General features: G+C 44.7%; 1 protein-coding gene across 1 annotated transcript in view; it reads right to left on the bottom strand.

Annotated features, from left to right (window-relative positions):
* The window catches only part of LOC145400982 (putative neural-cadherin 2), a 136,566-nt gene that overhangs the window by 28,179 nt on the left and 92,545 nt on the right, over positions 1 to 15,842 (bottom strand). Inside the window, exons 4-10 of the mRNA XM_080273342.1 lie at positions 14,444 to 14,608; positions 13,577 to 13,714; positions 10,703 to 12,473; positions 1,894 to 2,127; positions 1,580 to 1,755; positions 1,117 to 1,263; positions 494 to 670 (exon numbers count right to left, since the gene is read on the bottom strand). Coding sequence (XP_080129468.1) covers positions 494 to 670; positions 1,117 to 1,263; positions 1,580 to 1,755; positions 1,894 to 2,127; positions 10,703 to 12,473; positions 13,577 to 13,714; positions 14,444 to 14,608 — 2,808 coding nt within the window. The remainder of the gene's footprint in view (positions 1 to 493; positions 671 to 1,116; positions 1,264 to 1,579; positions 1,756 to 1,893; positions 2,128 to 10,702; positions 12,474 to 13,576; positions 13,715 to 14,443; positions 14,609 to 15,842) is intronic.

The following is a 15,842-nucleotide window of genomic DNA, read 5'->3' as shown; positions in this document are numbered from 1 at the left end:
TTTGGTGCGACTGATAAATTTGAAGATAAGAAGTTTAATTTTTCAACCCATGATTTCAAGACCTACCTCTGGATATGGGAAGGTATTTATTAATCTTTTAACTGATACCTTCACCATAGTAATTCCGTCTCTAATATTCCTATTTTACCTGTGAAGTAGGGAACACATCTTTATAGTACAAATTTGGTGAGTTCTGAATGAAACCTGGTATGAATTCGAAGTAAACACTATAATGAATGACAATCCATGCACTACTGGACAATAAAAAAAAAGTGACTAACGCAAACGGGACACTACACTTCAAAATATATGTTTGTGTTTATGCAATATGGCTGACTGGCAGGTTGTATAGACTGCTTCTAGACTTCATGTTACTAGACATTAACGGATTATCCAGTGAAAATTATAATGTCCTTGTGGTCTGTGTATCTGTGTAACTACCCTATGCCAGTACCCTGCAGCAGAGGGCGTGTAGGTAAGAGTTGTCTCTCACCATGTCAGGGTCGTGGGCGGGTAGGGCCGCGATGAGTGTGCCTGGGCGGGCGTCTTCCCTGAGGGTGACGTGGGCGTGCTGCCGGGAGAACACGGGCGGGTTGTCGTTCACGTCCCTCACCTGCACCCGCACCCACGCCCAGTCCATGTGGCTCGCGTCCCCCCAGCCGTCCTTGCCCTGTGGGAGGGGGTGAAGACAGAGAGGGATTTTAGAAGAAATAGTAACCGGAAGAAAGTAAGTAAACATGCCAGACCCAGAAGCAGACTCCTTGACATTTTCGGGACGTGCATCTTGGGAGAAATCTGCCGTATGTGGCTATTTCTCATGGGTAAGACAAGGTGTGGGCAAGGGCGCAAGATTCCTATTCCTCTCTGTCATTTTTTAAAACAAAAATAGAACATTATGTCTCTAAGATCCCCAAATGATAAGGTGAGTTACAAAGAATATGCGACATAGAATAGACACACACACACACACACACACACACACACACACACACACACACACACACACACACACACACACACACACACACATCTTTCCAATAAATAAGCGTTCATTTAGGTCCAACGTGCAAAATCAAGATCCCTGAGTGTACGTTCCGATGTTCCCTCAGTTCTAACCTTGTCAGTGACCTGGACCATGAAGGTGAAGCCCCTGCGGTGTGTCTGGTTCTCGTAGTCCAGTGGGGTGCGGGCGTACAGGTAGCCCACTGGTCCATCGCCACGCACACCAAACACGTCCCAACCCTGTCCACTCTCCTCCACAACCTGCCAAGGAGGGCTAGAGGTAATAACAGCAGATTCAGAGGTGCTGCAGAGGGGCGTCTTCATGCACTCCACTGGGTTTACGCTGAGATAAACTTGGGGCCACAACCACAATGACAACAACAAAGACAAATGCGAGCTAATACATCATCATACATAATACAATAATATAATACAGTAATATGAGTGCTCTGTACATGTGCTTAATCATATTTTATCCTCATCATTTTATGTGTGCTATTTCTCATCCTACATTCTCACATTGTGCTAATAATAGTCCTACGTCCTCACGCTGTGCCAAAAATCCCCCCAGCCTTACCCTGTACGTGAAGGTGTTGGCGGTATCCTTATCTATGACGCTCAGCTCCAGCAGTGTGGTGGTGTCCGCTGGTGTGCCGGCGGGGGTCTCGTCCACCCTCACCTCCCAGTGTCGACGTGTCAGACGGGGCGAGTTGTCATTCTCATCTCTCACCTCCACAACCACTGTTCCTGTACCTGTGGCCGGAAAGGTGACGAAATGTGAGATGGAATTTAGTTTAAAAAAAAAAAAAAAGGATAATTCAAAAACAGGATTATGAAAACACATAAATATGCTTGTAATAATGATCAGTGAGTACTTTTCAAGCTTCTTACCTTTCAGTCCGCCTCCGTCCGTGGCCACCACCTGAATCGTATACTCTGGTGTGGTCTCGCGATCCAGGCAGCACAACGCCGTCCGCACCATCCCACTCTCCGGCTCCACGCTGAAGATGGCCTCGCCGGATCCCTCGTCAATCACGTTCTTCTCGATGGAATATGTGAGACGAGCGTTGGTGCCGTCTGCGTCGTCGTCTGCGTCCCAGGCTGACACTGCCACCACCGCCAGGCCTAAGCAGAAAACAAAGCTGAGATAGATAAGTCTCCCCTCACTCAGACTCGTGTAATAAAACGGAAAGCATTAAGTGCACGTGATATAATACTGCATTTGCACTGAGACATCATGAAATACATCTTCAGATTGCTGGATTCATTTACGTTATCGTGGTTGAACATTTTTTTTTTTTTTTTTTTTTTTTTTTTATAAATGGGGGGACCCAAAAGGAGTGGATGTCCCAAACTGTGTTATCCACTCACAGAGTCACAATACTGTTCTGAAGAATAGGGTACAGACTTTCTAGGGTGTGTAATGAGGAGTGTGGGTACTGGTGGTGTCTGGTGCCCTTCTGAGGTGTGTCTTGGGTGTGTGAAGTCCATGTGGTGTGCATATAGTCGACCGCATACCTGTGTCGTGCCGGATTAACCATTTACTGTACATGACACAAACAGAGATGCTGGAACACTGGGTAGTTAGCTCCACCCGGACAGCCTATGAGCCATAAGGGTGTCATTTCCCATAGAATCCTGCAGGGGTGGGTGTGCCTATCAAACGTGTCCTTTGTCCTGTTTTGGTATAATTTGAAGAGTAAGAAAAAAAAATGTTTAATTCCATGCCTGCACACTTCAAGCACTCTCGGCTATGGAAGTAAACGTCATTCCTTGGTAAGTCAAAGAAGTACTGCATGGGGACCTATTTGCAACGCCAGCGAATCAAAGAAGGTGGTTCTTGGGAAGGCCTCGAGACCTAACACTCACAAATCTACTCTACAAAACATTTTCTTTGTTCCAACACTCATAAATCTACTCTCAATAACACTTTCTTTGTTCTAACACTCACAAATCTACTCTCAATAACACTTTCTTTGTTCTAACACTCACAAATCTACTCTACAAAACATTTTCTTTGTTCCAACACTCACAAATCTACTCTCAATAACACTTTCTTTGTTCTAACACTCACAAATCTACTCTCAATAACACTTTCTTTGTTCTAACACTCACAAATCTACTCTCAATAACACTTTCTTTGTTCTAACACTCACAAATCTACTCTCAATAACACTTTCTTTGTTCCAACACTCATAAATCTACTCTCAATAACACTTACTTTGTTCTAACACTCACAAATCTACTCTCAGTAACACTTTCTTGGTTCTAACACTCACAAATCTACTCTCAGTAACACTTTCTTGGTTCTAACACTCACAAATCTACTCTCAGTAACACTTTCTTTGTTCTAACACTCACAAATCTACTCTCAGTAACACTTTCTTTGTTCTAACACTCACAAATCTACCCTCAGTAACACTTTCTTTGTTCTAACACTCACAAATCTACTCTCAGTAACACTTTCTTTGTTCTAACACTCACAAATCTACCCTCAGTAACACTTTCTTTGTTCTAACACTCACAAATCTACTCTCAGTAACACTTACTTTGTTCTAACACTCACAAATCTACTCTCAGTAACACTTTCTTGGTTCTAACACTCACAAATCTATTCTCAATAACACTTTCTTTGCTCCAACACTCACGAATCTACTCTCAATAACACTTCCTTTGTCGCAACACTCACATCCCTGCTTCTTGCCACTGCCTCAGATGCTCTGCAACTCCCTTTAAGTTTCATCCTCCATGTCACCACTTTGTCCACAGCACTTTCAAAACACTTCAATTTTCCACACTAAGAAGTTACACATCACAGTCCGTGTTGATGCCTCAGGATCAACTTGCTCCTGCCAAAATTCGACAGCCAACTTTCCCTTTAGCACACTACTGCCAAACTTTGTCGCTTTGCACTCCTCGTCTCCCAGCAACACGGTTCAGATAACAACACAGGTGCTTATATTTCTCACTCATTGGCTTGCATTCTCGTGTGTATGGGAGTCTTCGCCACACTTTTTCCTTACCTTAGCGATTATTGTGGCATACTACCCTTTTGATATTCTCTTTTTCCTAACTTACATTCTTCCAGTATCGACAGAGTTTGTTTCAGTAACACACTGGAGGATATTCAGGTACACTGTGCAATATAAATCGCTCAGGAAGAGGTGTTACGAAATCTCCTAAGCCAGCCGGAATACGGCCCTGTCTCCCTGCTTTAGACAACCGCCCCCACTTCCTGCTGTGTTCTTCCTTACGTTTTTCAATAATTCGTTCACATACACATTAACCATGCCTCAGTGTGTTCCTCAGTGTGTTCCTCATAACGCTTCCTATCACATCCACATCAACACCACAACGCTCCTTTATATCCTCATTCGTCAGCCTGTCTCTCCATGTGACTCCACAGGCTCCTCTAAAATAACTCATTTCCACTGCTCTCATTCTTGACTTGTGTCCTTCTAACAACGTCCAAGCTTCACTTCCGTACGTTAGAGTTGGTATCACAATACTGTCATGTAGTAACTTTTTCACTTCCATGCTCACTTCCCTGTTTCTTATCACTGCTTTCAAAGAACCAGCAACCTTTCTTCCCTGCTGTACCCTTTCAAGCACTTCACCCTCCAAACCTCCATCCTTACTCATCACACTACCCAAGTACTTAAACGTACTCACATTTTCCAATTCCTCACCATCCAACCTCGCTGTACATTCACTGACTTCACCTCTCAAAGACCATCACTTTACTCTTCCCTACATTCACCTTTAGATTCCGTTTCTTACACACTCTCTCAAACTCATCCACCAAGCCTTGCAGCTCCCATTCGTCTTCACTCAACAACACAGTATCATCTGCAAACAACAGTACAGGGAGTTTCCAAACACTGTCCTCTCTCACCAGGGCCACTCCAACATCCACTACCCTACCTCGTACCTCTTTTATTACCCCATCCATGTACAGATTGAACAACCATGGAGACATGACACATCCCTGTTTCAAACCAACTTTCAAAGAGAAAAATTCACTTAGTTCACCATCCACACGCACTGCAGCCTTCGCACCATCGTACATACTCTTCACAGCATTCAACAACTTCCCATCTACTCCGTATATTCTTAACACTTTCCACAATCCTAGTCTATCCACCCTGTCATATGCTTTCTCCAAATCCATGAAAGCCGCATACAACTTCTTTCCTTTCTCTAGAAACTTTTCCACTAAAGATCTGAGAATGAATATCTGATCTACACAACCTCTTCCCTTCCTAAAGCCTCCCTGTTCTTCTCCAACTAATTTCTCTGTTCTTTCTCTAACTCTGTCAGTAAGTATCCTACCATACACTTTTCCTATTATACTAAGAAGACAAATGCCCCTATGATTACCACACACTTCTTTTTCCCCTTTTCCTTTGTACAAGGGAATAATTATACCTGACTTCCAATCCTCCGGGACTCTACCTTCCTCCCAGGCCAATCCGCACATCTTCCACATCCATTCTACTACTATCTCTCCCCCATGCTTCAGCATTTCACCACACACTCCATCAATTCCTGGGGCTTTCCCTGATTTAACTTTCTTCATTGCTTCCACAACTTCTATCCTACTGATTTCTTCCTGTCTTCTCACCTCCCTCCTTCTCCCAGCCATTCCCCAGCCACTTATACTCGCATTACTTCCATCCTCCACGTTCAACAATTCCTTAAAGTGTTCTCTCCATCTGCTCACTTTTTCTCCCTTCTCCACTAGTAATCTACCATTTCTATCTTTCACTCCCCTGCTAACTTCACTTCCACCCTGTCTTACTCTTTTCACCTCTTTCCAGAACATTTTCTTACAGTCCCTCCACTTTACACTCAAATTCCTTCCAAATTCCTCATCCACTCTCTTCTTACTCTCTCTTACTAATCTTTTCACCTCTCTCTTTCTTTCTACATATAACTCTCTCTTCCGCCTCTCAACTTCTTCCACGCCCCTATTTCTCATCCATTCATTGTATGCTTTCTTCTTTTGTGCCACAGCCCGTTTCACCTCTTCGGTCCACCACGCTGTTCCTTGCACCCCCCTCCGTCTTCTCTTCCTTCCACACACCACATCACATGCTGCACATATTTCTTCTGTAAATATTCTACACACACCTTCCATATATATATATATATATATATATATATATATATATATATATATATATATATATATCAGCATCTGCGTATTCTCACTTTCCCTTCCAAATGACCAACGATATGCGCCAATTTTGCAGTCGGCACAAAGTCAGAGCGAATCTGCACCATACACCATCTGAAAAGTTTGTGACGCCAAGACCCCGCGGTGACTGCTGGAGGGGGTGGGGGGGCAGAGGCGGTCAGCAAGAAGGGAAGGAAGGCAGGGAGGAGAGATAAGGGATGGGAGATAAGAGAGAACCTTGTGAAGTCAACCACGATTTCTCCTTATCACTGATCGTATTTACTTCCTCCAATGCCATTCATGTGTGTGTGTGTGTGTGTGTGTGTGTGTGTGTGTGTGTGTGTGTGTGTGTGTGTGTGTGTGTGTGTGTGTGTGTGTGTGTGTGTGTGTGTGTGTGTGTGTGTGTGTGTGTGTGTGTGTGTGTGTGTGTGTGTGTGTGTGTGTGTGTGTGTGTGTGTGTGTGTGTGTGTGTGTGTGTGTGTGTGTGTGTGTGTGTGTGTGTGTGTGTGTGTGTGTGTGTGTGTGTGTGTGTGTGTGTGTGTGTGTGTGTGTGTGTGTGTGTGTGTGTGTGTGTGTGTGTGTGTGTGTGTGTGTGTGTGTGTGTGTGTGTGTGTGTGTGTGTGTGTGTGTGTGTGTGTGTGTGTGTGTGTGTGTGTGTGTGTGTGTGTGTGTGTGTGTGTGTGTGTGTGTGTGTGTGTGTGTGTGTGTGTGTGTGTGTGTGTGTGTGTGTGTGTGTGTGTGTGTGTGTGTGTGTGTGTGTGTGTGTGTGTGTGTGTGTGTGTGTGTGTGTGTGTGTGTGTGTGTGTGTGTGTGTGTGTGTGTGCCGCTGGCTATCGAGAAGTGGAGTGGAAATAAAACTTTGGTCCATTTAGCCTGAATTGTCTGGACACAACCAATGTACAGCAGCGCCAGACTTACCTCGGGAGAAAGATGGATTGTGGGAAGGTGGCTGGATGGTTGGTGGATGTAGAAAGCTGATGATGCAATCCTTTATTTTCGCTTTTGACAAGATACTGTGTGTGTGTGTGTGTGTGTGTGTGTGTGTGTGTGTGTGTGTGTGTGTGTGTGTGTGTGTGTGTGTGTGTGTGTGTGTGTGTGTAGGGACTACTGGGGCTTAGCAGAGGGAGAGTGACAAGTAATTACCCTACCCCATACTGCACACGTACGAACGGGGAAGGGAAGCTTACGTATAGTGACTGCGGTACGCCAAAGTGGAAGTCAGAGTTTACATGTCAAGCGCATAAATCAACAAGTCATAAACATACCTTTGCAATGCCTCATCAATTGCATAGGAGTCTAGGATTGGGCTTCTCAGTTCTGCAATCAAGGGCAAGTGCAGCTACATATCTTCATATCCTTGTCCATAAATATGATTATGTTACAAATAAACTTAAGCCATCTTTCATGTGGACATTCTTACAAGCCCAACTCAGCTGCAGCGCCGTAACCCACTAGACCACAAGGCGTCCTTCTGGTGATATGGGTACCACCTAACGTAGTAAATGGCTTCCTGGATTACAGATCACTTGGCTTGTCTCTCCGCGCAGTCATATGAAAGTTGTAATATAATCTATCAATCTATCTGCCTACCTGTTTATCTATCTATCTACCTTCGTTGCACACCCTTCAGCACCCCAGCACTCACAGCACCACAAGCTACCATCAGCAGCCTCAACCCCGGCCACCCTCTCTTATCCCTACGTCAGGAAGGAAAGTAAGGGAATAGTTTTAGCTCAAGAGAACGCCTTCCTCCCTCCATTATCATCCCTTTCTCCCTCTTCCCTTCACCATCTCCCTTTTCCTCCCCTCTCTCGCTCCTCCTCCTCTTTGCAACTTCCTCCCTCCCTCAACTATATTCCCCCACTTCCTCCCTCACTACTTCCTCCTCTCTTCAACAGCCTGATCTAACTGAAATAGCTCCTTTTTCATTTCCTCCTCCTCCTCCTCCTCTCTCTCTCTCTCCCCCCCCCCACATATATTACTATTTCTCTTCCTCTGTCACTATTTCCTCCTCTTTTCCCTATTTCGTGTCTCCTTCTCTTTCCACTATTTTCTTTTTTTTCTTTTCCTCTCCCGCTACTTCCTCCCTTCTCTCCCTCACCACTTCCTCCTCTCTCTTCCTCCACTCCTCACAGCCTGTTTCCTCCTCCTCCTCTCCTCCTGTCTCTCAACACCGCTCGACATCCGCCTTCCGTTTACGCTCGACTTTCCCTTTTCTCGTTTCATTATTTCTTTCCCGCCCTCCATCCCGCTGCAAAAACACATCTTGCTGTCCCCGGAATTCAGACTATTTTTTACAGAGATTACGCCAGGTCAGAGGAGAGATGGGACACACACACACACACACACACACACACACACACACACGCAGCGACTCTATCACATATGTAAACAGTCACCGCTATGTTGTAAACTTTATCACCACGAACACTTTTCCACACACACACACACACACACACACTGCCACAAGCTCCCATCTACCCTCTCTTCATCCCTGCCTTGCCTCTCATCCCAGCGTTATGAGAAGAGGAAGGGAAAGCTTGAGAGAATTTCCCTCTTGCTCTTAACATTCTCTCTCTCTCTCTCTCTCTCTCTCTCTCTCTCTCGAAAACACACACACACACACACACACACACACACACACACACGCAGTACATTCAAATATTTACACCTCATGCATACTACAGGTGCACATATGCGTACACACGATATATACGGTGTGTGTGTGTGTGTGTGTGTGTAAGCAAAGAGCTCGTCGCGATAAAGTTTGCAACATTGTGGCGTTTGTTTACATGTGCGATATAGTCCGTGTGTGTGTGTGTGTGTGTGTGTGTGTGTGTGTGTGTGTGTGTGTGTGTGTGTGTGTGTGCGAGGAGACATAACCATCATAAAACCATCCACTGGTTTTTATTTTTTATTTTTTCGGAGGATCAATAAAATCGTCTGAAAGTGGCAAAAAATATATGAAAAAATGGCGCCATGATCCTGAGTGTTTAAACCCAACTCGATCAACCCCTAAACTGCAGCAGACGATTTGTAAACCTCGCTCTTACTAATGCCAGACGATTTCACGAGCCAACGAAAGACGATTTGCCTCTATAATGGAAAATCTCTCTTCGTTACAGCGTGCGAAAGACGGAATGAATTTTGAGTGGATTAGGAACGAATTATGAGTGCACCGAAAATACTAAAATGAGAGAGAGAGAGAGAGAGAGAGAGAGAGAGAACTGTTTCTTCCCCAGATCGACCTCATCACCATCATACCCACCCTTGCTTATAACCTTCCCATCATCTCTCTCTCTCTCTCTCTCTCTCTCTCTCTCTCTCTCTCTCTCTCTCTCACTGCACAAACGCCTTCATTAATTTGTGAGTAAAAATGCTGGTGCTCATAACCTGTGTGTTATATGAGGCTTTGTCATACTGAAGGTTATATATACAGTGTCCTCCCCCCCCTCTCTCTCTCTCTCATTTTCTCATTTTCGCTGCGCTTCTTCCTCCCTCCATCCTGTGTGTGTGTGTGTGTGTGTGTGTGTGTGTGTGTGTGTGTGTGTGTGTGTGTGTGTAGAGAGAGAGAGGTGAGCCAAGCGTAAGAGCACCCGTGTATATCCGGGAAAGGAAGGGAAGAAATGAAAAAAGCAAAAATATGGTAAAAGGGAAACGTAGAAAAAGTGTAAAAAAAGAAAAGAAATTAACGAAGTATATGGGTTAATTCGAGAGAGAGAGAGAGAGAGAGAGAGATGAGCAGATGAGGGTGATGGCTGTCAGCAGTTCCCCTGTTGTGCTGACCCGACTGCTGAGTATTTTACGGTATTTTACGGGGCTTTCTGTTGCCCTCAGCGTAATGGGGAGGTAATGTTTTCGGTCACGTATGTCTGTTTGCCTCTGTGTGTGTGTGTGTGTGTGTGTGTGTGTGTGTGTGTGTGTGTGTGTGTGTGTGTAATTCACCGGGTCGGTCAGGATCACTTGATGGTCGTGATCGTCAGCATTTTACCCTCCCGGAAGGGAGCTGAGAGCTCATATAGTCCGATCTAAGGGCAAGGCTGTGACCTTCACACACCCACACACCCGTCCCCTTGCTCAAGGGGGACAGTAACCACCCACTTCGTCAGTGAAACTTTTCGCAACCTGAGCGAGGCGCGAACTCCCGTCTACCAGATGGCAAGCGAGAACGTTGTGTGTGTGTGTGTGTGTGTGTGTGTGTGTGTGAAAGGTATCCACACACTGAAGTCAGTGATCAAAATAGAGGAAAATTAGTCACACGCGCACACACAGTACAAAATGTCACGACGTAAGAGCACAAAGCGAGCAAGTACAAGACATAAACAGTCTTCGATATCAGAACATGTTAATCACTAAATATACGTAACAGAAAGCTAAAACAAAGAGCAAACTAAAACACTAACATATATCAAACCGTAAAATCTGAAAATACACGCACCGCATTTAACGTCCGCAGCCATGTCAGTGCATATGAAACTGCCACCACAAAATAACTGCCATGCAAAATTCTGTGAGTCTGACCTGGGGGGCCGTTCTCCTGGACCTGGGCAAGCATGGTGGCGTTGGGGAAGACTGGAGTGTTGTCGTTGATGTCCTTCACCACCACCGTCACCACTGTCTCCACCACGTGCACCACACCACCACCACCATCATCACTCTCGTCAAACTCCCCCATATTGTCACACTCACTGTCCCTTATGGGGTTATTTGGGGAAAATTCACTTGCTGGGGTGTCACTTGGGGTGGGGACTGAAGTGTCTGAAAGTTGGGCAATAGATCGTGAGTTCCTGGACGCCTTTCGAAAGAGGGCTGTGTCCCTGTCAGCCATTGGTTTATTTTCTTGGGTGAACACTTCGTCGTCCAAACTGACATGTTCTCTTTTGGGGTATATTATGTCTTTGGAATCACTGTCTCTGCTAAAGCACTCTGGACACTTTGGTGGCTCTAATGGCATGTGGACAAGATTCCGATGGGATCTTGACACTATGATATTACTGAGGGGAGGATCTGCAGGAGCCATAGCATCCTCATCCACCAAAGAGCTCACCCTTCCTGACTGGGGAGTGTGTTTAATAACGCGTTGTCCTAAACCACTGGAAGGAAGGACGGCGGTGGGGGACTGAGACGACGATGCTATAGATGACAGAAGCAGGGAACTGTAATCCTTTCTTTCACAACGAGGGTGGAGTTTGATTCTCATTGATAGCGATTGTAGAGAGATGCTGTCATTTCTTCCACCTCGCTTTAGTAATGTTGGCGCCATTTCTGTTACACCAATTTTTGTCTTATTTCTTCGATGGGTTTGAGAGACTGTTTGGGTTTGATTCTGTTTTTGGGACGACCTGACTGCTTCATCAGATGTTTGTTCTTGTTCGTGGTTTTGTGCATTATCTTTAAGGTGCTTGTCTCTTCCTACAACAGAAGAGCCGGTTTTATTTACACTGTTTACCGTTAATGAATATTTCCCGTCCACTCTGTTCAACGGGGAATGTGTTCTGCCATAACTGGAATCCGCATTGCCAACACCACTCTCGCCATCACCGTCATCACTAACTCCGTAGCTGTTCCCATCACCGTCCCACCCCCCACTGTGTTTCCTGTCCGCCTCACTTGGGCCTGACCAGCGATGGGAAGCTTCTGGAGGTTCATGAGCAGCTGGAAGGGAGACAGCTCCTCCCTTCCTTGCATTTCCCATCTCCTCAGCCTGTTCATGATGGCTATCTTTGCTTACAAGTTCATGAGCAGCTTGAAGGGTCGCAGCTCTATTCCTCCTTGCATTTCCCATTTCAGTCTGTTCATGATCGCCCTCTATACTTGCAACGCCCATATATTTACTCCACAGGGGTGAGGGTGAAGCACTATCAGATGACTGTTCTTGGAATATAGCAACGCGACGGCTGAATAAAGAGTCTCTGGATGTTAGACTGGCTGAAGAGTGCCTGGATGTTGAAAGACTTGGTAAAGAACGTCTGGATAATGAGAAATTGGACAAAGTGGGCCCGGATGCTGAGTGACTGCGAAATGAGAGGCTGGGGAAGGACAGGGGTGAGGAGGTTTGGTCTGCTGGTCCCGTCTGTCCGTCCACTGGTTTATGGCTGTCTGTCTCCTGGTCTGGGTGCTGGTGCCCCCACGATGCCTGTCGGTGCTGCTGCTGGGGTGAATGATGCTGGGGCCAGACTGAGGCGGGGTGATGGCCTCCCCCACCCTCACCCTCACCCCACCTCTGCCCGTCCCTCACCTCCACCTTTATCCGCCACACTCCCCTGCCTAGTGGAGGGTCCCTGTCCAGTGCCTGAGAGAAAGAGAACAGGTTAGTTAATAAAGTGAATCAATATTAACAATCCTCTGATACACATTAAAATTAAAATAGTTATAACTGCTGGTGTTAAGATTGGTAGGTGTGAAAAAATGAAAGGAGTAATGCAGTCAAAAACCTGAAAAAAAAAAAATCCCACTAATACATGTGACGGCAATGATTTAGGCACAAGAGGGCGAAGAAACAAAGAAGAATAATGAACCGAGTGATAAGTTAAATGAGACATACATTCATTCATTCATCTTTCAATCTTCATCTCACAGGCCAAACGATTCTTAAAAAAAAAAAAAAAGTTCTTCAGAATATCCATGAGACAGATCCACTTCCATCGATCGCCATGTCCACAAACGGGAGAAAAAAGAATTGTCATATTTATCTCCATATTCATACAACCTTATCTATTTTATGTTAATTTATTTTACGCCTTATTTCTTCCATCATTCACTCACTCACAGCCTCTGACCACATCCAGCTTGAACGGGTCTCAGACGGAATTACCAAAACAAAAATCCATCTCAGTAACTTTATAAAAACAGAACCGAATCGGGAGCTATGGACGGATTTTGCCGGGAAGTAATTATTGTCATCCACCTCCCTCTTCCTTATTTTATGCTGAAACAGGACATTATTTTGAAGGGATTGACCGGATTTGATTACTGAAGCAATGTGTGGAATCTGGCTACAAAAAACCGAAGTGGAAGTTGACTGGATATTTTGAAAACTAATCAAATCGAGGGAACGCGACCAAACCAAATTTTCACTAACGGATCCCAGCTCTACAAATGTAATTCACACTGGAATGCACCACACACACACACACACACACACACACACACACACACACACACACACACACACACACACACACACACACAATATTCAATCGTAATGCTACAGTGTAAAGTATTTGGAACTCGTCAGGAAGAAAATATCAATAAATACTCGTGACCTTTCCGTGGACAGTAAAACGTCCCCGGTCCTGACGATGATAATAATGATGATGATGATGATGATGATGATGAAGATGATGATGATGATGATGATGATGATGATGGTAGGGCTCGTCATCTCCCCCTTACCCTGAGCAGTATAAGGTCCCCGGTCCTGGCATTGATGGTGAAGGCCGGGTCCCCTGCTTGCTGACCGTCCACACCGTCACCACTCAGACGGTACACCAGACGCCCACGGTCACTGGCATCATCGTCACCAACTCTCACCTGTCAACACACACCTCACCTGTCAGCACACCTCACCTGTCGACACACATCTTACCTGTCAGCACACCTCACCAGTCAAAACACACTTTACCTATCAGCACAGCTCACCTGTCAACGCAGCTGTCACTATCATCCTGTCAGCATATCTCACCTTTAACATACCCGTCATTAACTCCCTATCAACACATCTCACCTATCAACACACCTTCGATCACATCTACACCTGTCAATACACTTGTCATTAAAACTGTCACATGTTAACACACCTCTTGAGGTATGACAGTTTATGTTTTTGTGAAGAATTTATATTGTATCTCTGTTTATAGCATGAAATGGGATCTGCATAGTTCACCTTAGATGGCTGCAGATTGGTGACCCGTGGCCTGAGCAAGCTTGACCTGCCGTATCTCCAAAACATCATAAAAACATAATTAACACATCAGAATAAGTCATGCGATATCCTTAGCATATGACGGTGGAGATAGTGGAAATTAGTGCCGGAGTGTGTGGGGGGTGATGGAGATCAGTTATGTGTTAATACGTCTGTGTGAACTCGGAAAGGGGCTTCCTAAAAACATGCTAATAATCAGATACAGAAAAGAAAACAATCATATACACTAAACGCCACGTACTTAGAAGAAAAAAAATCCACCATATACAAAGATGAAAGACTAAATCCCAATCATACATACGAACGAAAGTAATCCCTTCATCCCTTCCCTGGCCAACCTTGGCTATGGTGGCGGGCAGGTCCCTATCGTCTTCCTCCACGATGGTGATTTTGTGTTGGTGGTGCAGGAAGTAGGGTGGGTTGTCGTTCACATCCCTCACACGCACCTGCACGATCGCATACACCGTAGCCTCACCCCCCTCAGCCGACACCACCAGTTCATGCTGGAAAAAAACAAAAAAAAAACAAATGGAGCAACAGTAATGAACACCGAGTATATCTGACACCACACTGTTATTGCCAGAGAGAGAAAGAGAGACAGAGAGAGAGACAGACAGACAGACAGACTGACAGACAGACAAAGACAGAGAGAGACAGAGTCACCATACTGAATCGTAGCTACAGTATATACTATTTCGAGAAGAATTTTCCTGACAATCCCCTGCCAACAGATTATTTGTAAACATTTTTCATTCCTCCCTAAATGTCCAAGTGTATCCTTCCTTCCCACTTTCCTTCCTTTCTTCCTTCCATTTTTCCTTCTTGCCTTCCTTCCTTTCTTCCTTCCTGCCTTCCTCTTTTCCTTCATTTCTTCCTTCCTGCCTTCCTTCCTTACTCCTTTCCTTCCTTTCTTCCTTCTTTCCATCCTTCCTGCCTTCTTCTCTTCCTTCCTTCCTTACTCCTTTCCTTAATTCATTCCTTTCTTCCTTCCTTCTACTCTTCTATTGTGTATTTTACTTTGCTATCCCGTATAAAATTATTCGTATAACACCTTACATCGTAGTGGTTAGTCTGGAAGATTCGGCGACGTGGGTTGAGCAGTTACCAATTTCTAGATATACTGCAGGACAAATATTTTTCAAACAAAATTACGTGTTGTTTACGATAATCAATAATTCTTCATAACCATGTGAAATTATTGACAAGTTACACACACAATAATTTAAGATTCAGTGACATTTTGAAATTTTATAAGTCCACTAACGAACGATCTAGTTATCACAGAGATGGCGGGATTTTTGAATTGACAAGCCGCTTTAGAAAACAAATTCAGCACCTTCAATTTGTGCTATATCCTCTGTATCTATAAAAGGCAATTATTTATTATAGGTACAATGTTCTCCCAAAGCCCTGGATTTGTCTCATGTGGTGGAGACAGCAGTTAACTTTTTTTCTTTTTTGTCCGAAATTGCGGTGCTTTTCATTCTGTTTTTCATATATTTACTTAGTCTTTATTTTTGTGCGTCCGTCTGAACATAGATTTGAAAGCCCGTTCTCTAATGATCATCAGTCCTCTTACGTAATACCGCATATCTCCACATGTCACCAGTTCGGCGCTAACACCCACCGTCCATACTGAATACATGCCAGGACTGTCTCACTCAGGACTGGTATATTAGTATTAGCGTTTTTTTTTTTTTTTTTTTTTTTAAGCATGTCGGTGGGTCTTATGGTACG

The sequence above is a fragment of the Coenobita brevimanus genome, chromosome 54 (assembly GCF_032717465.1).
Source record: "Coenobita brevimanus isolate Jiangsu-jjx chromosome 54, ASM3271746v2, whole genome shotgun sequence".
Lineage (NCBI taxonomy): Eukaryota > Metazoa > Arthropoda > Malacostraca > Decapoda > Coenobitidae > Coenobita > Coenobita brevimanus.
The sequence above is the reverse complement of the archived record's forward strand: the minus strand, read 5'-3'. Positions and strand labels throughout refer to the sequence as shown.